Below are 26,328 nucleotides of genomic sequence, written 5' to 3' on the forward strand. Positions count from 1 at the left end.
ATGCTCAACAACATCTCTGCCGGCGGTTCCGTACACGGTATTTCCGGTAAGTATAGAGAATGTCACGATTCGATTGAGAACACCGACGTTCAAAACACGAACAATTTTTTTGTCCGGGATCATCGGACAGTTGTAAAATTCGAAGTTACTCCTGTGAAGTTTCCTGATTTGTACTGGCAGGTTTGTGTATGAAACGGAGTGCTCGTCCACGAACAAGTTCGGGAGGCTTATTGTTTGATCGTTTTATCGGTTCGTTTCTTGTGGCCCGGTTGTAGAAAGTGAAGGAGTATGCTTTTTGTGCTTTGCGAGTGCTGTATTTGGCTTAGTACCACTTTTAATGAGGAAAGTGTGTTATTTATAATTGGGGTACTTGAGTTAACTCTAATTTTATCATGACAATGGAGAGAAATAACTCTTTTTTTAGTAAAACTCGTTTGTTAAATACTAACGATGTTTGATAGTAGGAAAAAATGATTCCTTCTGTTATTAAAATGTATATCACAATTAGGAATTACTTGAAAAGTGCGAAAACAAAGTATTTTCTCTTATGAAAATAAGTAGTAAATGATGGGACGCGACGCGACGGTGCGTGGCTAACTGTACTCCAATCAATTCATGTTCTTAGCTATTAAAAAAATGTCAATCTTTTTTGCCCGGTTAATAAAATTTGACATTAAAAATAGTTTCATTTATCCCCGCGTCAAAATTGGATATCAATTACATAGAAATTAAAGAATAACTATGTCTTAAGTAATATGTGCAACACTAGAACCACCAGGCTATTAAAAATGATTGGTCTTGAATGAAGAAATGCACAAAATAAGTCGGTAGTATAATTCCAGAGTTAATTGTATTTGGCAAACTAATTTTAAAACAACATACTCATTTTTGCTAAAAAAATTATCCATGAAGAGGCGAACAATAATTAAACAGTTATCCTTATAAAGTATATTACATTCATTCATTTATTTTAATTCGATAAATTATGCACCATAAATGGTAATATACTCATTCCGCTACTAATTTTTGTTAAAAGGATTTAGGATCGTGCTCCGAGCCCGCACCGTCCGGTCCGTCGGAATGCGTTAAATTCGTCCATGTTCGCTAAACATTTTGTGCATATTAAAAAACAGTTTTAATTTAAATAACATATCTAATTCCTTCTTATGATAAGACCAATTAATAATAACCACTTTCCATTCAAATATAACTCAGGATTCAAGATTCATTAATTTTATACCGAATCTGTGGTTTATTGAACACAGCCGAGTGAAAATCGTTTGGAATATGTACTTCGTTCTGCATTGATTCACATGAAAGATTCTTCGTCTTTCGTTAATTTGAGAAGAGTAGATATTTAGAGCGATCTGTACTCTTCGGAGCCTCTGGGTCCGGGATAAGTGCCGTGATGATTGCACAGTCCTCTTCCCGAAAAGTTTAATTTCCTACCCCACTTCGTGGCCAGACCCTCAGAATACTTTTATTATAATAGAATGCGTCAAGAGGCACCGTGACTTCGAATCCCTTCAAGGTGCAACAAAGTTTGGTTCGAGCTCGTCAGAAATCTCCGCGCTTCTACCGGCAATCATCGGCCATAGATATCTCTACTTACAATGAATCCGTTTTTTGACAGACACAATATTACGAATATTGGCGATTTTTAAAAACTAGGCCGTACATTCCGTACACGTTAACCGCGACACGTGCAATCATCCTTAAAAAGGACTTCCCGTTAACAGGTACTTCTACGTTCTTTATGTAGAACTAACTGATTACCCGGCGTTGCCCGTACGTTTATTTGAATAGATATGAAAAATACATGAAATGTGAAAAACAGCCAAGTAGTCAATGAAAATAGTGTATATGTCATCTCAAAATTATTTTAGTAGATAGAGTAATATGTTAAATACTGTGTCGATCAACGATGACCGATTATGTTACATATGACTTAAATTGAAAGATAAACAATGTTTCAACGATAGTTCAACCTAAATCGAAAAACTGAAATTATTTGGTACCTGTTAAGAACTTCGAAAAAAGCATAAGAATAAAAATTGCAGAACATAAAAGGTTCTGAAACTTATTGCAATCGTTTTTTTATAGACAGATAAATTATTGATGAGAACAAAAATGGATAAAGTAATACTCATTCGTATTCATTTCAATTAATTTCTGTTGATGATCGAGGATTTACGTACGTGGCTCGTTCATAAAACGTCACGATTGCGCACGTTTCGCCCGTTGAGTATACGTGAAACGTAAAAGAAAATGATTGTCGAACAATAAAAAGAAAAGCCCGAAAAACCAATAACACGTGACCGAACGTCTGCTCGCTTCTCGTCCCGCCGAAGGAAACCGCTTCTCGAGTTTGATGACCTTAATTACCTCAACACTGATTACATTAGGCGGGAAGTTAAGCAACGATTTAGAGTTGAGACTGGCGGTAGAAATCGAGCAAAAGCGCTACATGCCGAGCCGATCGAACAACGATTAATCTCCGATTTTTGTCGCGTAGTCCTTTGCATCTTGAATTAACTTTTCACTGATCATATTTATTTAAAAGAAATCATTTATGGATACATTGACATAAGATTTGTTAACATTCTGATCCGCACTATAGGTTTAGTAGTTCATTTCTTTTTAGAAGTGCTTAGAATTATGTTATGTAATTTTACAGCGTTTGATTGATGATCGTTGAACACGGTATCGGTGTGGTTAGTTAGAGTTACTTCTTCTAAACGAGATTTTATATTCTGTTTTTATTTTTGCAACGATGATGCACACTACTGATATCCAAATGAATGTTTCTTTCCAAATTTAGATTGTGTGGCCTATCAGACATTATTTTCAAGCGACCAATCGCGAATTTTTATTTTTATTTTTATTTCTATGACTTCACTGACGTGTCAAATTACAGTTTGTTTTATAAATTATCAACTTAAGAAAGTTACGATTAAAATTGAAGGAAGACACAAAGTATTAAAGAACGTGACAAATGGAGCTTATTACCTACAAGGAAGAAAAATAATCCGACGTGGTGGAATCGTCTTAAGCACCATCCTTTTAATTCGATTAAACAATCCGATAATCCAAGCAGGTGGAATAGGATTAAACAATGATTCTTGGCGTTAATGAGAGGCGAACGAAGCAAACAAAAGGCGGTAGCACTAATCCTTAGCCAAGTGGTCCGTTCGTAATCATATCTTGTTTGCAAATTTTTATCTATCTCCGGCCGTGTAATCGAGCAAATTAAATTAGCCAGCTCTCGTATAAAGCTGTGATTTATTTATTTGTATCGCTGTTTTTGTTTTAATGCAAATTTGAAACGATCAAAATTCGCATTTATGCAGGACCCGCGTCAAAGGACGTGAGCGTTCGGTGACTTTCAGGATGCATATCGTTTCGTTCTTCACATGAAACACGCTTTTTTCCGTCGCTTCAAACCGTTCTTGGTCGAAGCGAATTAAATTACATGGATCATGGCGTGGGTCGCGTACGTGACAATTCAATTCGAGCATTTTTTTTTTTTAACGAAAATCACACGGAACAAAAATTGTTGAAAAATTCATAGAAGAATTCCTCTCCCTCTCTCTCTCTCAACTCCCATTTTTTTTTTTCATCTCTCTACATCCATTTTGGCAGAAACAGAAATCAAGATGGAAACATCAAAGGAACTTACCGAATTTTTTTAACGCACGAGGGTGCTCATAAACACCGGGTGTTGTCCAGTAAAATCGAAATAAAATCATCAAAAGCCATAAAAATAAAACGAAAGTAAAGGCCAGTCATAAAGTTCATTCATACGGAGTTTTCATTGAGTAAACGCGGTTCTTCGAGGCTGGTAGAAGCCTAGGACCCCGTCCGAGGCAACAACTCTCCTCTACCTGACGCCAAAAAGAACTCCTTTCATACTTTATGAACCTTTCAACTCCACTGATCACTTTCAATCTTTCTCTCATCCTCGTCCATTGTTCGTTGCTCATCGATTATCGTGCATTTTTTATGCAGTCTCATATTTTTAATTACGTTTCCTTATCTCTGCCCTTTGGTTTAGAAAATGTTTTCGTTATTTAATTCATAGTTTAATTCCAATTGCAAATTGAGCAAAACTACTTTTTAATGCTTAATGCCTATTTCTTCAATTCAAGACACAATTTTTTATCTTTCCTGTAAACATACAGTTTATACGTTCATATAATCATTCAAATCCTGAGACCATGTTTAAACTCGTAAACTAGTTTTACTTCTGTCTAGTTTATTATCGACTTCTCTACATAACTAATAATCTACGTACGTGAAGTACATCAATTCAACCTCATAACTCCTGCTATATTCATCTCAAGACAGGATGTGTATAATTTCTATTGTTAAAATCGAATAAATGCACTCCAACCACAACGACAACATTCTATATCAATCCGATAAAAACAATCGGATTTTAAGCCGGATATTAGCATAACTTAATAAAAAGCTGCTACGGTGGACGACGTTCGAAATATTTTCCAACCTATTCCCCGAATGCTTTCGGCTTCGTTCAAATTCCAGACTATTAAAGGTTATTATTATGCGTGTGCGGTTCGCATTAAGCATTTTGAATACGAGTGCCTAGAATGAATCACTATTAAACGATCGGATTATAAAATATCGATGCAAAACTGCCGACACCGGTCAGTGTGTTTATGAAACCAATAAAATTTCTTGTCTACTATATTATCGTTTCGTTGCATCGCGCGTGACTTCATAACGCACGGCTCAATGCTTAATTAACAACCCGCGAGATATGTATCGAGAGAAATGTAATGATTGCAACGATGATTCTAATCCAAACTGTAATCGCTTAATTTAGAAAATAACTAAACGCTGTAAATTTTCTATTAATATTGTACGAGGTAATTCATTAGAGGCGTGTATGTATTAAACTTTCTATTGCAAAGAACAATTTTTGTCCTGATAATTCTGTCACTGCTGCTTCATGAACAACTTTAGCTCAGCAAACCTATTGATCAGTCTTCATTCTTATCGATTCCGCAAGTTACTAAAAAAATCTAGCGATTATTCTCACTTCGATCATCGATTTACGCTAGTTACCATTGCAACGAACCCTCTACTTTTGGATTAGGGTTACTCTAATCGACCACCGAAAGACCCTACATCGTTGCAGTCATCTCATTGGAGAATTGATAGTTTAATATCCGAACCCTTAGATGACAGATTATTTGCATACATGATCACATCGTCGCGTGTGAAAGCGATTATTGATTGACTAAATTGAATGAAATTACTTTTCTTTATTCCAAATATTCCGTACTATTACGTAATCAACTTTGACAAAGCACAACGAGGTACGCGATGGCCGCCCGTATCGTGGGCTTGTTGGAGCGGGCGTTTTCAGCCGTTCTCCTCCCACGTATTCTAGAAATTTTCTACGACCACGTATAACCGCGGTTCGTTCGCGCGCGTGGACACGTGTTCGTGCGTGGAAGACACGGTAAGAGTCGGCGAGGCTAAATGTGTGTGTTTGCTCGCCTAGAAGCCGGAGGCCGGTGACGATTCTCGCACCTCTGTGCTAAGTGGCCCGTGTTCCCCTCACCACGAACTTAGCCAGCTTCTGCTCCTATACAAATTTAAACTGCATAGAGCAGAAAAGGGAGTGAGAGCAACGAGTAGAAGTAGGGATCCGTAGCGCAGCCGCGGGGTAACAGAAAAAAACTGTAATGGCCCGTTTTTTTCGCGTTTCGCGTTTGCAGGAGCGAAGGATGCACAGGACCTGAAGAGCGAATTGCTGGGAGTGAATTTGGGGACAGGGTTGTCTACCGGCGGTGGCCTTCGTACGCTTCACCAGGATTTAATCATGACCATGCCTGGTTCGGGTAAGCGTTTTACCGTGTTCGAATCTGCTTCTTCGCCATTTTTTCCTTTTTATTCGCTGGTTTTCTTTCACAATCGAGTCGTGATACCGTTTCTAGGTACAATAAATTCTAGATTTCGTTATTTCGTTTCTCGAATGTAGATGCGATTGCTTTTGGATGGGAAAACAAACTAGAAAGTCGTCTGTGCGTCTGCAGGATGAAAATGGAGAAATTGATTTTGAAGATGAAAGAGTTGAATGTCAAATGAATTTTGTTAAATTCGATAACTTGCACCTTTTTTAGTTACATCGTTTACATCGCGATGAATATGTATACGCGTATCATGAAACGAGGATATCAGAAATTTGATTTTAATTCTTCAGGAAACGCGACGGGAATCGGACAAGGTGATGACAAGCCTGTGAAACAGAAACGGCACAGGACGAGATTCACTCCAGCTCAGCTAAACGAGTTGGAGAGGTGTTTCAACAGAACGCACTATCCGGATATTTTCCTCAGGGAGGAAATAGCTGTGAAAATCGGCCTCACGGAAAGTCGAGTTCAGGTAAGTGTTGAAGACGCTCCCTTTATTCATAATAGTCGACCAAACGATAAAGCGGACGAAATAACTATTCGGATGAATTTCCTGAAGGAAATAATTAACTGATTAATTACGTTAACGTTATCCGTTTAATATATATAAAAAATAGTGGCGATTTGGGCATTGTTTTCAATTGTACAAAATATTATATGTCTGAACCTGTTGTGTCACCGTTTAGACAGCAAGAGGTAGTTAATAGGCATAACTAGGTGGTACCGCGAATGTCTCGAAATCAATTCCGTCGGCCTACCATGGCTTTTCGGATTAAACTGAAACTTGGAGTAGCGTTAAGCCTTCACCCTACGGGGTCTCGAATTTTGGTGGACTCCGGTTTGCCGTATGGCAACCGCAAAACTTTCCGTGAACTTTCTCCACCTCCTCCGTAAAGTACGCCGAATTCAGACATCACAGAGAGTGACCGGAAGATTTTGTCTAAGACGCGATCATAATGAAATTTCTATTTACTATCTGCAGGTTACTTATTAATTTTCCACGAGAACGATTAGCATATTGTGTCTCGTCATTTATTCATAAATAGATTCATATTCGCAGCTGGGTAGTTAAATATTAAGAGACGATAATTAACCACAACAATAAAGTTTCGGAAATAACTAACAAGTCAGTCAAGTAAAAATGTAGAATCGCGGCGGGAAAACGGAAATTAATAAACCGGTCCTCGGGTCTTGACCAACTGTTGGTGATTAGTACTTTCTACAGGTTAGACTCCTTTCCCTTTCCGGTCATCAGTCGCGTGAAGCTTTTTTAAGTCTCCGGGGCACGTCGAGAAAAACGAAGCTAATAGAAATTCATGAAAATTTTATTCGCAACTTGGAAGCGTCAGTCAAGCCTGGCGTTGCGCTGCATATCAAGCAGTTTCGTCCGTCTCCTTTTCCCACGTCGACACACACGTGGACGGGCCGTGTGTGCGCGTGTCGGAACCCGGACATTTTTCACATGCACACGGAACAATTATGAGAGGATCCGTTCTGGTTGTACGTTAAACCCGTGACATCGCGATCGACGTGCTCTAAAAATACTTTAACCGAAGTTTAAGTTCGGTCACTTAAATCCGTAGGCGGATATTATCCTCTTTATACTTCTACCTCATCGTTCTTACTTCAACAATTTGTCTGTACGGTTCGTCGTTCTTCCACTCAAGACGCGTTACGGTGATTTCAACCGTAAACTCCGTTGTCAAGCATAATCATTAAAGACCGAAGGAAATCATTAAACGAACGAATCGCGGCAGGGGTAGGTAGTCGATGCGAACGAGAGCTCGTTGTGCTCCCTTCGAGACGCAAGTAGCTACGCTTTCGAAAGGTATCGTGGACGAGCGAAAAAAAGGGAGGGAAGGAGATAGGGATAAAGAGAGATCCGTCGGTTGGTGCTCGGGGTGGCTGGTTGCCTAATTGAAAGAGGTTTTCCGTGGGCGAGGGTAGACATCAGAGCGAACGAAGCGTTTCCAAGGAAACCCGGCGGCGGGCTCTTGTACAGAGAGGGCCTGAGGCACCAATGGGGCTGCCAGGGAAAGGCGCCGGCGCCCAGCGTCGCTTTACTATCGAGCGTTGCTATCAAAGATTTCTTCACTCGCCATGGCGGACCCGCCGTCGCTTCAATGTTTTCACGAGGGCTGGGTCATCCCAGTGAACGTGAGTACCTGTATACACACGTGGCTCGTCTGCGTCTTCTGCACCAAAGTGTATGTACAGTGTACAGCATCCGGGAACCGGACGATCGCCTGTTATTGGATCCGGGAAATTTTATTTCCCGTCATGAAATTGAAATAGCACAGTCGACAGACAATTCTTAAAACGGTTATCAGGCAATGATTATAGTTCATTCTTAAGATACTAATTTGAAATGTCAGAATAAATATATTTCCAATATGATTGAAACTAAATCCAATCAAAAGGAAGCAGTATTTCGCAATGGAATGATCAGAATATGAAGGAATGTTATATTCGTCAGGATGATCGAAAAAAAGGGAAAAATTGCACCGAGTTGAGCTATACGGGTGAAAATTAAGAGACGCGCACTATTAAATTACTTTTTCAACTGGAACTAGATAATTGCCGATACGAAGAATCGCTGAAAAAATGCCTGCGCTTGGAAAGTTTGCAGAATTTTCCGCACGAGCAATCGGGATTTTCTAATCGAATGAAACAATCTCGGCGAAAATGTAACTGCAACGCCGCACCTCGGAATTAATCAGACGAAACGGCGTGGTGCTGTTTGCAGAAATTAACTAACGTTTAATACGTTGATAACGATAGTAGGGAAAGAGAGCCACTCGAAAGCGTTTTTAATTAACTATCAACGAAATACTTGAAATAGTGTAATAAAATATTACGATTTATCGATCTGTTGTAATTTATTACCACTCGAAAAGAGACTGTAATTGGCTGTGCGTCTCTAATTGCTGTTAATTAGCAACTATTATGTCGCTGGGATGATAACGCATTCGTCGAAACTGTTTTACGATCAACGATTATCTCGATGCGGTGGTGTCGGCGTAGGATACATATGCAATTCCGAATCATGCGAGACGTTTAATTACACTTTAACGTAATAACGTTTTCAATTGCATTTGTACAGCACGGCCAGACGGGTCTCCGTTCTTGAGATTCGTAAGTGGCGACGCACAATTTTTATCGCGATAATCAGAGAAATGAACTCGGGACCATATGAAAATACCTCTCAATAAGCCGAAATAAAATAATCAAAAGCTGGTGATTTTATTGTTGAAAAATTCACGCGTCTCCCGGCTGACCTTTCACTTCGTTTAATCAGTAGTAATGGATATAATTGGATATAATGGATATAATGAATTTTACATTAGACCGACTTTTATTATTTCGAATAAAATATAAATACGCTTTATTTATCTTTTCTTTCATTCACTTCGTTGCCTTTTGTCATGTTTATACATTGTTTGGTTCACTTTCTCTTCCACGGCAACGTGTGCACGACAGCTGAAGCAAAAGTCAAATTGCAAAGTAGAAAATAATTGATTTTATTTGTTTAAATTGTCACATCTCGAAACGTAATAGCTTATCTATTATGGTCCCATTGTTTTGTTATCATTTGAAATAGCAGAAAGGTGTCAGACTTTTAAACGCGAGTGAAAAAAGGACGGCTCATCAACTAAGTCGAACGATATCAGACAATTATTCGTCATAAAATGCCAATTCGATGGCCATAAATAATTTGGCGGGTTGGTAAAAAAAGAGATCTGTCGGGTTTTTTTCATCCCTTCTCGAAGCCCTGTACAGCAACCAGGGGTCAATGACTTCGGTGCGCGCGCGCGAGCGCATCTGCGCTGGCATTCCCATTCGGTTCATTCGATTTCGGAAAGGTATACAAAAACGCGGCGTTCCTTACCGTCAATCATTTCTAGAATATTAATTAACCGCTCTCGATGGTTTCAAATAAAGCTCAATCATCCGCCGGCACGGCGACTAAGCGAGTCCATTGCGACGCAACAAAACGCGATCGTGAACTCGCGAGCGCGTGCGCAAATACGTGGGGCAACGTTCAGACAAAAAGCTTTTTTCAGCCGGACATTTATCGCGATGCACGACAGTTTATTTTCGGGAACACGTATTGGCGCTTTACGGTTTTAATTACGCGTATTTTAATCCGCCCAGGAGACATTTTCTGTTTCGAAAGCGTCGGCGGCGGCGGCGGTGGCGGCGGTGGCTGCGAAACGAGCTTTATTAGACCTGCACACAGCCGATTTAAATTTAATCATAATGAAGAGGCGATTAAAATTGCAATCGTCCACGGAATAGAACCCATAGCGGCGAGCAGTTAACGTCTGCTAACAGGCATTTAACTTAACTGCCCCAGGTAACTGCTCGTTTCTAGGCTGAAGGGTCCTTTCGATTACTACTGCGCGAAAATTTTATGGGACACGACCGTCCCATCTCGTCGATAACCGCCATCCGAACGGAAGCTTCGCGACGGGAAAATAGAAAGAAGAAAAAAAAAAAGGAAACTCGAGGATGAAATGTCGGCGAACTGCCCATCGCACTGACCGTTTTTGGTTGCCCGTTATCCTTCATCTTCCCGAAACATGGATTAATGCTACTAATGAAAAGGAAGCGGCGCTTGGGTTTATGGACCTGGACTATGGTTTTACGATTCTATTCCATTCCATAATAACGTTGTGCATACAAACACAAATGTAGTTTTTAAAGGGTTGATTCTTTTGAATGATTCTTCCGGTAGGATAAAGATGACTACTACTTAGCATTTTTGAACTCTTCAAGAGTTTCCGATTGTCCATTATGTTACTTGATAAGATAAAGATAATAGTAATAGCTGCGACAGTTAAGTTAATAATTGACCGTTTCTTTAGTTAACCAAAATATGTTTCATATGAATTTTCTAATTATTAAAACTCATTGAATTAACTTTGTAATTTAATATATCACAAATTACTTTTGTAAAGCTTTTTAATAGAATCTGTAAATAATGTTAAGTATTATTTTAGATGATAGGTTTCAGTAATTCCCCGTATTTTATTTCTACGCGATGAAATCATTACTATATTATTATTACTATTAAATTTTGTCGAGCATCCTTGCTTTGGTTCACCTTGGGAAAAGATCGATCTTTGAATCCGTGTTTCCTACACTCGAGCTTCAACTGCTAAAAGTCACATATGCCGTTTTGGGAGATGGTCCGCGGTGGCGAATGTTGGATACTGCTTTCAAAGTATCCCACGGGAGTTGGACGAATGGCGGTGTCATTCGGCCATCCTCTGGGACAAACAAGTGACTGCACCGAGGGTAAATGTAGTTCGTTATTGTCTTGTCCTGAGAAATGGGAAATGGTTTCAATGTACGCTGGCCGAGAACTGAAAAGGTCGCCACGCTTGAGATATTGAACTTCGTTCGGCTTCTAACAATAAGTGCAGAACTTTCGTTCGATTTCAACAATAATCGTAGTAAATTGTAATGGATAAGAATGATCAAATAATAATTACTAAGTCATGTACGGGATAAGTCAGTAAAGAGAATCACATAGAATCTTGCCGTTTAATGATTTTGTCAACAAATCCTGCGTACGAATTCATTACACATATTAGGTTGATACATACATTCATACATACATGTATGTGTTGCTTCTAGTTAAGAAAATTCGACAATATATCGTCTCATCGTCCAATATTGTGAACACTAAAGAAGATGAAATAATTCTGAGTGTAGAAAAGTTATTAAGGCTTATTATATGTATTTGAAACATATTGATTATTAAATAAATGTATCTTTGATAAATCCGAATGCATTTTTGTCAAGCTTTGTAATGAAATCACTGACCACTGGATGATTTTGTTTAATTTTGAATTCATAAGTTTAAATTCATCCTGTGTAAGAATTGCGAAGTGCGATTAGTTTCAATCGACACGTGTAGAAGGAAAAAAGAATGATCAGGAAAAAAAACGCGAAAGGTCAATAAGGAATTATGGGTTCGTATTGGCGAACATTGAATCGGGATATCGAAAGTCAGATATGATCGATACGCAATTTCCATCTGCAAAATTTCCGCCCGTAAACTATCACTGATCATTTACGTGGATGCGTCCACCGTATAACCAGACACGTGTACGCGGCAATCGAGTATTTTACGATGGCGCATCAAACATGCGCGCGTCAAGTTTCGCCGCAGCGCGAATCACTCTCGATCACGGTTCTGTCCCGTGTTAAATCACTGCCACATTGTTTCTGGCCCAGCCGTAACGTATGAACGCCATCGAACGAATATCGAATACGCCCCGGCAACGAGACGCGAGTACGGAAAATAAATCAACGTCCTGCCGGAATAAGAATACACGGGGACAACCGACATTAGTCTAACATTAGTCTAATATCAAATGTGAAATGTGCCCTCGCGTAACATCTTTAAATATGTTACGGTCGAACCTCCATTACATCGACTAATTGAGGGACAAATGTGTTCGTATAAAGAAATTTTTACACATTGGAATAAACAGCGATTACCATTCGAATTATACGTGTATCTGAAGCAAAATAAAATTGAATTAATGCAATTTGTTTATAGATAATTTCTTATATAAAATAGAAAATCATAAAAGTAATATTTTGCAATTCTTCTTCTTTTCAATAAGATTAATGAAATAAAAATTATGGATCCCAAATCTTTTTATCATCTGAATCATATAATTTAGCTAAATATTTTTCAATAGTACGTTTCCAGTTTTTACTCTTCATATAATAAAACGTTCAGATAAGGGGCGATACAGAGATAATGAAAATTTTACTATATTAATGTTTCGTAATGAGTTCATAAATTGTAAATGAGATCATAAGTTGGTTTTATCAAATAAAAATTACATGAATTTAAAAATGTACATTCATGGAGAGTATCGAGTTTCTAATAATCTCGACGCAAAGTAACTAATGAAGTCCGAGGACGAGCAACATTCCAGGAAATGTCCCGATGAAATAGTAAAAGTTCAAAGAGAACGAGATTCCGTCTAGTAGTTACCCCCAACGTGACAAACGCTTCGGCCTACGCGGCTCAACGAAGATTCAACGCGTCTGCTATGCAGCAGCCTATGCATTTTAAGGGAGGGGTGATTTTTAATGCCGTATAAATATGCATAGACCACGATATTAGCTCTTACGTGTCGTCGGCCGAAAAATATCACACCGGGTAACGTACGCACACAGCGACGAATCGCGCACACGCCCGTGTACGAACAGTCAAGTTTCGCCGCAGCGCGAATCACTCTCGATCACGGTTCTGTCCCGTGTTAAATCACTGCCACATTGTTTCTGGCCCAGCCGTAACGTATGAACGCCATCGAACGAATATCGAATACGCCCCGGCAACGAGACGCGAGTACGGAAAATAAATCAACGTCCTGCCGGAATAAGAATACACGGGGACAACCGACATTAGTCTAACATTAGTCTAATATCAAATGTGAAATGTGCCCTCGCGTAACATCTTTAAATATGTTACGGTCGAACCTCCATTACATCGACTAATTGAGGGACAAATGTGTTCGTATAAAGAAATTTTTACACATTGGAATAAACAGCGATTACCATTCGAATTATACGTGTATCTGAAGCAAAATAAAATTGAATTAATGCAATTTGTTTATAGATAATTTCTTATATAAAATAGAAAATCATAAAAGTAATATTTTGCAATTCTTCTTCTTTTCAATAAGATTAATGAAATAAAAATTATGGATCCCAAATCTTTTTATCATCTGAATCATATAATTTAGCTAAATATTTTTCAATAGTACGTTTCCAGTTTTTACTCTTCATATAATAAAACGTTCAGATAAGGGGCGATACAGAGATAATGAAAATTTTACTATATTAATGTTTCGTAATGAGTTCATAAATTGTAAATGAGATCATAAGTTGGTTTTATCAAATAAAAATTACATGAATTTAAAAATGTACATTCATGGAGAGTATCGAGTTTCTAATAATCTCGACGCAAAGTAACTAATGAAGTCCGAGGACGAGCAACATTCCAGGAAATGTCCCGATGAAATAGTAAAAGTTCAAAGAGAACGAGATTCCGTCTAGTAGTTACCCCCAACGTGACAAACGCTTCGGCCTACGCGGCTCAACGAAGATTCAACGCGTCTGCTATGCAGCAGCCTATGCATTTTAAGGGAGGGGTGATTTTTAATGCCGTATAAATATGCATAGACCACGATATTAGCTCTTACGTGTCGTCGGCCGAAAAATATCACACCGGGTAACGTACGCACACAGCGACGAATCGCGCACACGCCCGTGTACGAACGTGTGCGAACACGTACGGAGAGAAAAGCATCCCCGTGTACATATGCGGCGTGGGCTAACCATGGAGGAGAGATTGGGGTTCTCAATGGATAAACTATGTCGCTGCGATGACCCTAGGGAGTATCATCTAACGCCCATTTTGTTATGACGTCTACCGGCCCTGAATAATTTCACACTGGCGAAAATACAAAGCCAGTTGGGGTGAAATTGATCGGCCGTCATTGCGATATTCACAGTTGAATTCTGCTAAAAGATTGTTGGCTAGAGTAAAGTCCTATTCGAGAGAATAGTTGATTGAAACAATACAATTTCATAGAGCACGCAGTCGATTCCCCATTGAATGTACGACCCTATACAAATTTTTGCGAGCGTCGTTACTTCAGAGGATAAATCCAGTTCCACGAGCAATTCGGGCTAATTTCACGACAGGTATCCTAAGCCAACGATATTGCGTCCGTGAAATAATAATAAAGTGTATAAATGGATCAAGTTTACGGTTCGTCGTGCATGCGAGTATGCATTTTATCGGTAGTTCCGTGGCCTTTTTATGAGGTTACCCGCGCTATGGAGAAGAATGTGCATCTCTTTGTTTTAACCTTACTACCGGTATCTCAAAATGCTTTGAAAAAAAGTTCGAAACTGACGCGAATAAATATGTTATAAAGCTTGCAATTTTTTCTCAGAGCATCGAAAAATACATCTAACGTAAAATTGATTTAAAAATCGATGTTGTCAGCGTTTCGAGGGTGAATCCTGGAATTTTAATACCGCGCGACGTTAGATCACGATGCTCCACTAATGACCCAACGAAAATGTCCCTCCTGACGACGTAACGCAGCGTGAAACAGTAGGTGGTCCGGGTAATGTGTCTTGCCACCCTCGGACAGGGGCTCGACCACGATCATCAATCAGGCTCGCATCGCACCAACTTATGTAGTATTTATTTTCATCAAATATTAGTCGCCCACGCCATTCGACTAACTTTTTCTCTCCTTATACTCGAAGGAATGCTATCTTTCTCTTATATCTGGAAATTCATCACAAGTTTAACAATTAGGGCAATCATATTGGCGAGTACTTTAATTTAAACATCCGCGGTTCTTCACCTTTGCAATTCTATGTCTTGATAGAAAAACACTAATATAATCAAGTGTAACTCAAGTTACAAACATCGGAGAAGAAACTGCCTCTATGAAACATATGGAATATCTTTTGCTATGATTTAAATAAAACATTTTAATTAACAATCGTTATATCATCATAATTGTTCTATTTAATTACACTTCAATTAATTTATTTCATCGATGACTAAAACAGATCGCTTCCAAAATAGCGACGTCATGTTTGAATGCATCGTGGATATGTCTGACCAATGATCACCCTGTTCTACTTCGCTCGCTCGACCACAGACAACGACAATCTGCTCGCGATGCAAAAACGTGTCTGGTACTGATGTGCAAGGAAAATTGATTGCTGAGAGTTCGTTGAAAGAAACTTACTCTTATGTAGTGATTTTGCCATGAATAGTCATAAATCAAATTTTGCATATTCATGATATACTATTAAAGTGAATATATTAGTTGTCATCTAAGCTTAAGAACCACCTAAGGGAGACGAACGACTTTCCACCTGTTTCTGATTTCGAGCATACGTGCTTCTTTGTTTCCCCAATTAAATAAACTAAGTAAAATATGTGTCGCGCGAAAAAAAATCTGGGCGATAAGTACTAATCATTTTACGAGTGAATGAGAGAGATTCATCGTCGAGGAAGGAAGAAACGTTGGGAGATGAATTAAGTTTTCATCGTGGAAACATTTCAGCCCTCATCGAGTCGCAGAAAGTCTCGAAAGAAAAACGTTATCCCGCTTTGCGGCGATTCCGGGTATTTTTCCGCGAAGCGAGTTGAACAATTCTTCAATGGCGTGCTGAAAGCTACTTCTATATATCTTGGGGTCTTGGGCAGATCCCGCCGCTTGCCTTGATGGCAAGCTCAATTTATATCAGCGCCCGTTGAAACCCCCTTTACGAGGTCTCGCCGCCTCTTTCCACCACCTAAACCTTACCCTAACCTCAAGCCGCCCCTGAACTCGGCTGGCCGAACCTTGCCTCTTGCTACCTCCTACCTTTAGACCCCCCGAGAGCTCGAAAACTTTTTTCTCCAGTTAAACTAAGCTATTCACGATTGCGATAGAGGAATCCAACATAGAAAAGGAAATCGTATCTCTATTAGATACTCGCTTTATCGATATTGAAACTACTACTAGATGTCATTTTTTTATATCTTCGTAGCTAAATAATAAAATTTGAAACTGGTCAGTTCTTGTATTATATATTCAACAATTCATCGCCTCAGCCGCAAATATATGCGCAAACGATTAAATCCAAACGAGGATAATCGTTTATGCAAATTCAGTGACTGTCAACTTGGTAGACGGCTGGACTGTCAGATGAAATTCATTCGGCTCCGTCACAGAAAAAGTAAATCTCGGTTAGTAAAGCATGTAATTAAAATGCGGATATAATAGGTATGTGAGAATGTCGTAGTGAGCTCTTCATGGGATACGAATGCAAATGCGGAATGATAGAAATTCACTTGCGTGCATTGAAACGCAGCAGACATTTTCGGATACTGCTTTCGCCTGTACATTGTACATTCCAATCGAGCATTCGCTTAGAACCAGTCATCATCAAGGCTGATGCTGATTATTCAAGAGCATTTACGTTCGTTTCTACCCTCGCAGTGATTCCAGGTGTTTCCTGGGAACAGCTGCCGTGGCGCACGCGCCTTCGCAACGACGGCGGTGCGGTGATTGATCAATTTTTAAAAAGCAATGTTCCTAATTGACCCGCCAACCCATCTGGAAAAGGTATTATAGCCACGAAAGGTATCCGTCAAGCAACCTTAGTCATCGAAAGGTGTGTTCCGTGATTCGATCTGTGCAATCGTGCACCTTTCTATATCCTTTACCATTTGCACAGCTATTTCACGTGTATAAACAAGGATCTCTCTCTTTATTCTCAATCACTACTTTGACGTAATTCCTTTCTGCTAACGTTGCATACTCATACATTTTGAATTTTCGAGTAGTCATATAGATAATCCATGATCATATTACAAGTTGGATAGAACCAAACGTCGAGTATCACTATTATCTATTTGACATCCTCTAATGTCGACAGTGAACGATTTTTTAAGTACGTAAATTGAATGATTGCTAATCTATCATGCTAGATATGTAATTAACGGAGTAACAATCTCTTTGTCCGTGTATCATTATAGAGAACGATAGTTTCATTCCTGTCATAACATGATTCGTATAATTGACAGAATTTCATAGATATCCATGATTATCGAATCGGTCACGATGTACAGAGACATGGAATCATTCATCGATGATTATTTGACTGGTAATAATCCAAATTGAATAGGGTAAAAGTCAAATGTAATATTTTTTTAATATTATTATTTATATCAGTCTCGCTCATCTAATTTAATTATAAAAGCTACTCGTACGGCTTAGAATTGTCTTTAAGCAAGAAAACCCCGTCAAATACCGGCAATATAGATTCGCCTAATATTTTTCCATGCATCTTATAAGCAAACAGATTAGCGATTCAACGACTAGGCTAGCACCCTGCATCGCGTACGAAATCTCTCATTTTACGTGCAGTTATTTCGTAACAGGAGTCATTAGCATTCACCTGCGTTAATTAACGGAAGTTCTGGCGTACGTATAGTACATAGGATGCATCAGCCACGCGTAGGGGGCAGAGGGTGCACATGATAATGCGCGATATATATGTATGTACGTCGTCAGTCCCTTGTGCTTTTTCCCTCTTCTGGTGTGTATCGTCGATGCTCACGTGGCGTGTAACAGCAAATTATCCATGGGCTTTTAGCCGTAGTTGTACCGTGAAATCGTCAGCAACCACACCCAGAGATGCCGCAAGAAATATTGACACCGGTGGTAAGACAGAAGGGATTGAATCGAAGGGGGAAACAGATTTTGCATATTCTCCAGTGCTGTCTCTTCCGCTGTGAGAGCACAAAAACGTTCGATTTTGGGAACAGAAATTCGAACGTCTACACTTGACGTTCCGACGATCGCCGCGTGTGGGATTTAGATGGATAGTGTTATCGTGAAATATCGCTGCGCCAATGGGTGATCTATAGACACCGATTCCATCCCAATGCACTTAACACCCATCCAGCTCTAATGCTATTCTCTCGTCACGAGCCGTTCATCCTTGAACGGCAACGGACTTGCCAGATGTTCCTAAGCTCCGGTGAACGAAGTCAGATATCCCAAGATAATAAGTGTTGGACAAAAAATTTTGCTATATCGACGAAATCATCAAAATCTCTGAAAAGCTTGTATTCCCCAAGTAATTCAAACTTCGGATTGCAACTTAAGTTTCGCGTGCATATATCTTGGCGTTCCTTCCAATAATTCGACGAAAGTTTACAGACAACTAATAACAGGTAGTACAAGCTCGTGGTTTTCATTCTCTTGCGGAACTTACCGGGTCATAATAAACCGTCTTCGTTGGAGAAATCCGACGATCGCTTTCTGGCAATACCTGGAGTACACTGGAGCGTGTAAATCCCATATATCCAATTAGATTCGTATAATCCCTGCATGTTAGTAGAGGGTGTCTCCACCCCTCGGGTTGGCTAGCTGTTTCGTTCTCTGTTTGCTCCCGGAAGCAGCCTCGGTTGCTCTCGCAGGTAACGCGTTACTACGTTGCTGCGTCGGAGGCGCAAGCGCGCATCGTACTCTAATGCTAAACTACTAATTTATGGGCACATATGAGATGGCTATAGCGCGCTTTACCGTACCCGGAAAGGGACTGTAGTCCGTGGAACAGAGGGCGGACGGGGTGACTAGCGGGGGATGTAGGACGAGGGTATATCGGAGAGAGAAGCACAGGGGTGGGCTTTGCATGCGATATCAATAAATCAAGTCCCCGGGACCCCGGCAGCTTAGGGGGCCACTACGTGGCCAGAATCAACAGCTCATAACGGCGGCTAATAGCTACTCGCCGTGGGGTCGAAGATATTGTCGTAACGTCCAGGGACATCTTAACGTCTTGCCCCGAAATTTGCTTTTGTGCGGCCGTGAAAGAATTGCCAGCGAAAAGAACGAATAACTAACAGTACAATAATACTGATCGTAACATAGAGAGGACGCGTGGTTATTTAGATGGTTTTGCATTTTGAATGCCTTGCAACAGTCGATTTGAATATATGTATCTATACATATTAAAGCGACATAAAAAAAACATGCAACTTACCTGTTACATATTTGTTACGAAGCAATCTTATTAATTCAGGATGTTTCGATGAAATCTGCAGCTGATCGTGAATTTTTAGGTGTGGTTTCAAAATCGTCGAGCAAAGTGGAAAAAAAGGAAGAAGGGCGGTTCGATTTTCCGTTCTCCTCCAGGCCCGTTGCTGCCGTCGCATGGATTACCTCCTTTTGGACCGATGAGTACCGAACTCTGTGGCGCTGGAATGTTTAGTGGTCCTCCTGAGAGATGGACAATGGGAACAGGTTAGCTATCGATGATTCTATACCGTGTATATAATATAACAAAAACGAGAAATTTGTCCGACAATTAAATCAACTTGACAGACCGGTTTCTGTAATGTAATTAAAATTTATAAGGCTTTAAATCATCGTGCATCTCGTAGCATGGAGTATCGCGTACTTCAAAACGTAGCGATCGCGGGGATTGTTTAATATCAACAAATTGCCCGGTTCTACATTAATTACGCTCAATTTTACACGTCATCTCGCCTATGCGGAACCTTATTACATACCAACATTTCATGCGCGACTACGAGGAAGAGACAAGCTATCATCTTAAACAGCTGAACTGTAGAATCAAAGTCACCGCAGTTCCAATTTAATTTCGCGTATCTATTATGTAAGATAACTTAAATTATCTGCTTATATCATTGTTTTAATAGCTGCAAGCAAATAATTCATTTTCTTCTTGACACACTTTTGTGTTTGTGACACACTTTTCTCTCTTGACACACTTTTGTGTTTTCTGAATCGAGCCACATCATAGGTTGTTTAATTGAAACCTCTCGTTTCGCAGGTCTTGGACAATTGGGACAGGGAGGTATGGGAATGGGCGGTTTTGGACAAAGTTTAGGGCAACTTGGTCAGCAAAGCACGGGAAGCCTTGGCCCGAGCTTGGGTCTTGGTAATTCTGGACTACCGATTAGCAGTCCGTCGCAAGCAGTCTATCAAGCTAGTTATGGACTGAATTCCCTCGGTAAGTTAATCTTAAGTATAGATTAATAAGCTAAGCTTTAAGCTTGAAGATAATCTTTTGAATATCAATAATCAGCAAGAATATCCTTGTGAAACAGCCTACAGTGACTTATAAATTCTGGCTAATTTAAAGCATACCATGGGTGATGATATCGCTCTATTGGAAATCGGAATTACTATAAAATTATACTATTTTAAATGACAATTCAATGTTTTATGACATGCGATTCTGAGAGTGAGACGTTCCAGGGATAATACAATTTTATGCGTTAGTCTTTAAAACGTGATTTAGGCTGGCCATCAATCGCGAACGCAGGTGTTTGAGAAGAGGAATATTTCTTATTCCAAAGAAAAAAATGACGAATATTAACGTTCCGGGCAAACTCAGACGCTTATAGGCGGTTCGATAATCGTCTTGCCAAACTTTTGAACCGTGGCCCTCTAAAAACGACGATGTGCAAACAGTATCGAGGAACCCGGTACCTCTTTGACGAAGTCGTTAAACGTTACGGTGCATTATCGCTCGGAGGGGTTATGCGCTTGCATGTAAGGAATTTGAGACAGAAACATAAACTCCGTCCTCTCGTCTGTTTACGCAGGCAAACTTCGAGTCTGGTCTCGCACCTAGGTGCGAGTTCTTTCGCTGTATGTTTACCATAACATCTCGATGCAACCTGTCTTGGTTAAGTTACGCTTCAGCTTATCCGGCCAGACCTTGTACCTTTGAAGGTGCCTCGGAAGAGGAGACGTGTGTGTGAAATTCTTTGTCTCACCAAATTCTACCCATCATACGATTCCAATATCTCTCTCTCTCTCTCTCTCTCTCTCTCTCTCTCTCTCTCTCTCTCTCTCTCTCTCTCTGGAATACAATCAAAGTGTTTTAAGAGAACATAGGCGCGAAGAAACTGAAGAGATGGAAAGACAAGTTGAATGATCGACCGGTTCTTTACTCTTTTTATACCGCCTTCAGTATATGAGTGATGTTAGAAAATGTACATAGACTATTTTTTTATGATTGGATCGAATTAAAAATCTGATTTAAAAATTGTTGAAAAAGAATTACGATAAGAATGTATTATAGTTGACTCGTCAATTCCCTCTATCAGTGACTTTTCGCTAACTAGTTTCTAAAAATTTCCCAATAATTTATGTTAATGAACACCTTGAATGTCATTATGAAATTCATATTGACACGTATAAATGGATTAATCTAGAAAATATTCCGTCATCTCCAGAGGTCAACAACTTGTATAATAAGCCCCAACTATAAATTTCTCTCAGGATAGAAAATCCTGTTCAAATACCTGTTATAACTGGCTTTGATAAATTCATCTATAATTACTTATTTGACAACTGAACGACAGTTGAAAAGCAATAATTGTAATACAGCTAAGCTACAAATAGGTTCCAAAAAGAGAGATCGATAAAAAGAATCGGTACAAAAAATTCTTGAGAGGAATGAAATCTTCATCCCCTATTGTATTTACACTATCCGTTTATCACGTTTAGTTTGAGAGGCTGCAGTGTTGAAATGACTTGAAATTTTATCAGACGGGATAGAATTTGTCAGAAAAGGCAGGGGGTTAAGTTATGTGGCGAAACCAGCTTTAGGTGTAGCACAGTTTCACAATGTACGCACTAATATGAGCGTGTTTCAAACGCGGACATGTATATGGCTGTGTACATACGTAACACGTACAAGGTGTCAATTATCACGTATTATCGCCGCAGGGCAGGTAGCGACAACCGAAAGGAGGAAAAAAATTGCCGTTCCACAAGCGTCATTCACCGTCGGTACGTTTCGCGTAACCTCGGTTAAAGGTGGATGCCAATACTCGAGTCCTGACCATAGTCAGTTATACATATACGTTTTTACTCCTCGGTAATGTCTAGGACAAACACCTTTTAGAGAAACTTCTTATTTTTTTGGTTCTCGATGATGATTAGCATTGAACGGTAGCACAGACAAGATTCGCCGGTTTTCGAGCCGATTACTGAAGGAGCTCTATTATGTTTATTCTGGTCCAGCCACCGACGGCTGGAAGAATATCTATAAGGTGTGAATTAACGTGACCGAAAAATGCCCGATTTTCGAGCGACTGCCTAAACGCTATCCAACTTAGTATAAATCAACAAGTCCTACAAGATTTGCTTTTCAAATCGTCCATTGTTTTTTGCTACAACGAAAATAACTTTCTTGAGTAAAAGAAATTCATAGTTTCAAATTCACGGAGGTATAATGCAGTATCACGTAATTCGAAGCTGTTAGCTGTTTCATCGTTGCTTAGCACAAAGGGCAGACCTGAAGTCCTGCACAAACTTATGCTTCTATATAGTAATAAAAAGATTCCTTCTTCCCGTTGTCTCTCTCGACGAGCCCACCAACGTGGCGTAAGGAAAGGTGGATACGATTTTACGATACCCGGTAGCATATCCCCTGCACTTTGTAGGTCTACCATACTAATATCCCTTGCGAAGAACGGAAACGTTCCCTGCGTGCACCTGCGATATCGCACTTCTAAATTGCCCCTTCGCTACCTGCCACAGCCAAAGGATTCCGACTGACTATTCGACACGCGATCACGACGTAAAATTCGATAATTAGAATACGGATTTGACGCATTTATAAAAAATTGGTTTTATGAAATTTTATTCATTTCTTGTCTTAAATAATTAGAATATTAATCGCTTGTTATTCTACGACAATGAACACTTGTCCCTCTTGTTAGTTCATACAATAGAGGTTTCATTGACAACAGATACAAAGAAAAAATTTAGAGGCCTTGATGTTCTGATTTATAGGGGGCGTGCACGTGTCAGCATCCCGGGGCTCGCCTCCGGGTGGATCCAGCGTGGGCGGCGGTCAGGGCGGCGGGCTGGGGTCGGCCTTGACCTGCGGCCAGGGCTCGCCTGGAACTACATCCGGTAGCGGTGGCGGCGGCGGCGGTGTTTCCTGCGTGTCCGCCGACGTGAACGCGTCCGAGGCTTCGGATTGGAGAGGCGCCCACAGCATCGCGGCGCTCAGGCGTCGTGCCTCGGATGCGTCGCAACAGTACAGCCCGCAGCCGCCGCCACCAACCGCAGGACCACCTCAGTATGCCCAGGACATGGAGTACAATTCTGTTTACTGAGGCCCTCAGAATTTTGCTTTCAACTCAGCAATGGGTACCGTCGGTCTCACGTATGAGGGATTACCTTCGTGGACGATGGTTTCGGGCGGTGAACGTGCAGGGTAGCAGAAGTAACGCGTGACGAAATGGAACAACGCGTTTTACGAGGATGTTCTTTCTCTGCTTCGTGGTTGGCACGAGAAACGTCCATCTATGTTTCACCACTTCCGATTTTCATCTATCTCAACGAGATAATGGTGGCACAGAAATTCATTCGAGGTGTTTTTGATGATGAACAAGTACATATACGTCGTTAAATTATTTTTCTTCTCGAACGATTGGAGCGACAAGTTTTTGATGAAAGATTGTGTTGCTTTGTTACTGATGCCGTTTTCAGATAAAGATTGATAAATTCGAAGAACGATCAATCAAGAAGCTGCTGCAACAACGAATTTTTGTCATCTATATAATTGTAATAATTGGAGACACGGACTGTTAATGTTAGTTCTCATACTTGTTTGCCTGGTCAATTTGCAATTATAGAGGTGAATGAGGCTACCGTAGATTTTCTATTGGTTACAGCGACTGACACCAATTTCTTTGTTTCAACAACGTGTGTGATCGTGCAGTTCAATTAACAGAAAAAGTGAATCTAGAGTGAGGAAGCTAAATCGAGAACATTCTTCGATAACACGAATGATGAAGATGTGAAAGAGAAAGGCTTTGCTAATTAAAAATGTAATTAGCATTAATGACTTCTTCAAGAGGATTCGTGTTCACATCGAAGCTGTGCAACACTAAGAAAATGTGGGTGGTTACTTCATATATCCATACATTAACTTTATCACCGGTGCTCGGACGATTTATTATGTTCTGTGTATTCGTAACATGGCTAATTACAAACTTCGAGTTTGAACACGTATCAATTTTGCGTTGCTTCAATTGAAATTGGTTATTTCGGTGTTACGAATATTTCACGACTGTTTAATTTATTTCGACCACTCTGATTTAATCGTATGTTTGCTGTGAAGCTGATTTACGTATCCGATATTTAAATTAATTATTTAGGTGACCTATTGTTTCGAACTTATGAAACATAACTTTATTATTATCTGTTGTTTATTCTTTAAAAATAATTTTATGAATAATAAATAACGAATTTGCGCGATGTGGCACGGTGTAATAAAAAAAAGTATACGACAAGTTATTGATAGTATAACGTATGACATTGTAAATATAGAAAAATATTTGGCGTAACAACTACGATCGATTATTACTATTAAATTTACTATATCATTACTGGTAATTCTCTGATAACGCATATCTCTGTTCGCACACGTTATTTTTACAAACCTATTCAAAATCAAAGGAACTGTGTATACTTTCCTATAATTTTCTATAAACCCGTTTTGTTATATTTGATCTTCGTTTAATGAGTTTAAATTGGAAGCATTCCAGAGTTAATTAATTGAATGGGTAGAAGATAATCTTTTCCCGTTCGGCTTTGAATTTCGACTGGAATTAAATGAAGCTGATACTTAAATGTGGACTTTCATTTACAAGCAGTTAAAAATGACCAGTACATGCGCGCGATTGAATTTTACATGAGGAAAACGCGTAAATTTAAATTTAAATTTAAATGCAAGCTAGCAGTTTTATACGTTGCATCTCCCGAAAATTCTCCGAGAATATTATAAGTATACATTGTTTTCGTTGTTCACCGGGGCGTAAATTTTGTAAATAGACTATATGTTAAATATGAATAATAATTGAATATCGTAAGCGAACACGACATTCCATTTACGAAGAAACACGAGTATACTTGAACATTGTGATCCTTTCGACAGCGACAAGTCGTGTATATGATATTGCAGGAAGAATAAGCGGTACCACAGTAATGATCGCGAGCGACGACGAACGTCGATTATTCTAGTTACGAATTTATGGTAGTCTTTAGGTAAAAGTTAGTGATAAATATGAAATGAACAATATGCAGTTGTCAGTGTATTATTACGAAACGTATACGACTTTCAATGTACAAACCAAAAAAAAAAAAAAATGATATAGCCACGAGACGACGATATGTCCTCGAAAATTCATCCTGCTGGTGCAATTTGTGTTCGGGATGAAGTAATTTATACTCGAGCTGACCGTATAGCTGTTTTCTTATTTACCCTCTGTTGTTTCTTTTTCCTCACAATATTTTCTATGCTACTGCTTTGCACATTTTTATACATATTTTAATAAAATCGGACGCAACGATTACAAAGCGTTTTGTGAAATTACGTCATCTGTCAATACGCGAAAAGTATAATAATATTTATTTATCATCTGCGTGAGTGGATCTCTCGGATCGAACCGAGTTAAAGCGTCGAGCTTGCTAAGTGAACGAATTAAATTTCGATACATAGATTTTTTGCAATGGTAACATCAATTATGTATACTTGACGTGAACGTACTTTCTTCCTCTTGATCTGTACGTTTTACAAGCAATGAAACATATTTGATAGAACGCGTTGCGAAAGAGAAAGAAGGGACTGACTTTATGCACCTTTAACACAAATCATTATCGTCAATGAATTTAATTAGTGATAAATAGAAGAATTTTAATTTTTATCGTTGTATAGTTGTGTATAGAAGACAACTAAGTGTGTAAAATAAATCATTATCAAAAAGAAA

The 26,328-nt window shown here is 39.4% G+C and overlaps 1 protein-coding gene across 1 annotated transcript; it reads left to right on the top strand.

The window, feature by feature from the left end:
- otp (orthopedia homeobox) lies at window positions 1–26,328 on the top strand. The gene is made up of 6 exons (XM_018033475.2): window positions 1–46; window positions 5,748–5,870; window positions 6,233–6,414; window positions 19,627–19,807; window positions 20,361–20,540; window positions 23,342–26,328. Exons 1-6 carry the CDS (start codon window positions 1–3, stop codon window positions 23,668–23,670), a joined length of 1,041 nt encoding a protein of 346 aa, XP_017888964.1. The 3' UTR covers window positions 23,671–26,328.

The sequence above is a fragment of the Ceratina calcarata genome, unplaced genomic scaffold, assembly GCF_001652005.2.
Source record: "Ceratina calcarata isolate Rehan_Ccalc_2016 unplaced genomic scaffold, ASM165200v1 scaffold72.2, whole genome shotgun sequence".
Lineage (NCBI taxonomy): Eukaryota > Metazoa > Arthropoda > Insecta > Hymenoptera > Apidae > Ceratina > Ceratina calcarata.

Bases quoted from the DNA above. Each gene is read 5' to 3' on its own strand.
- otp (XM_018033475.2), top strand. From the start codon at position 1: ATGCTCAACAACATCTCTGCCGGCGGTTCCGTACACGGTATTTCCG. The intron at 47-5,747 runs GTAAGTATAGAG...TCGCGTTTGCAG, and splicing joins TTCCGTACACGGTATTTCCG to GAGCGAAGGATGCACAGGAC. The intron at 19,808-20,360 runs GTTAGCTATCGA...CTCGTTTCGCAG, and splicing joins GAGATGGACAATGGGAACAG to GTCTTGGACAATTGGGACAG.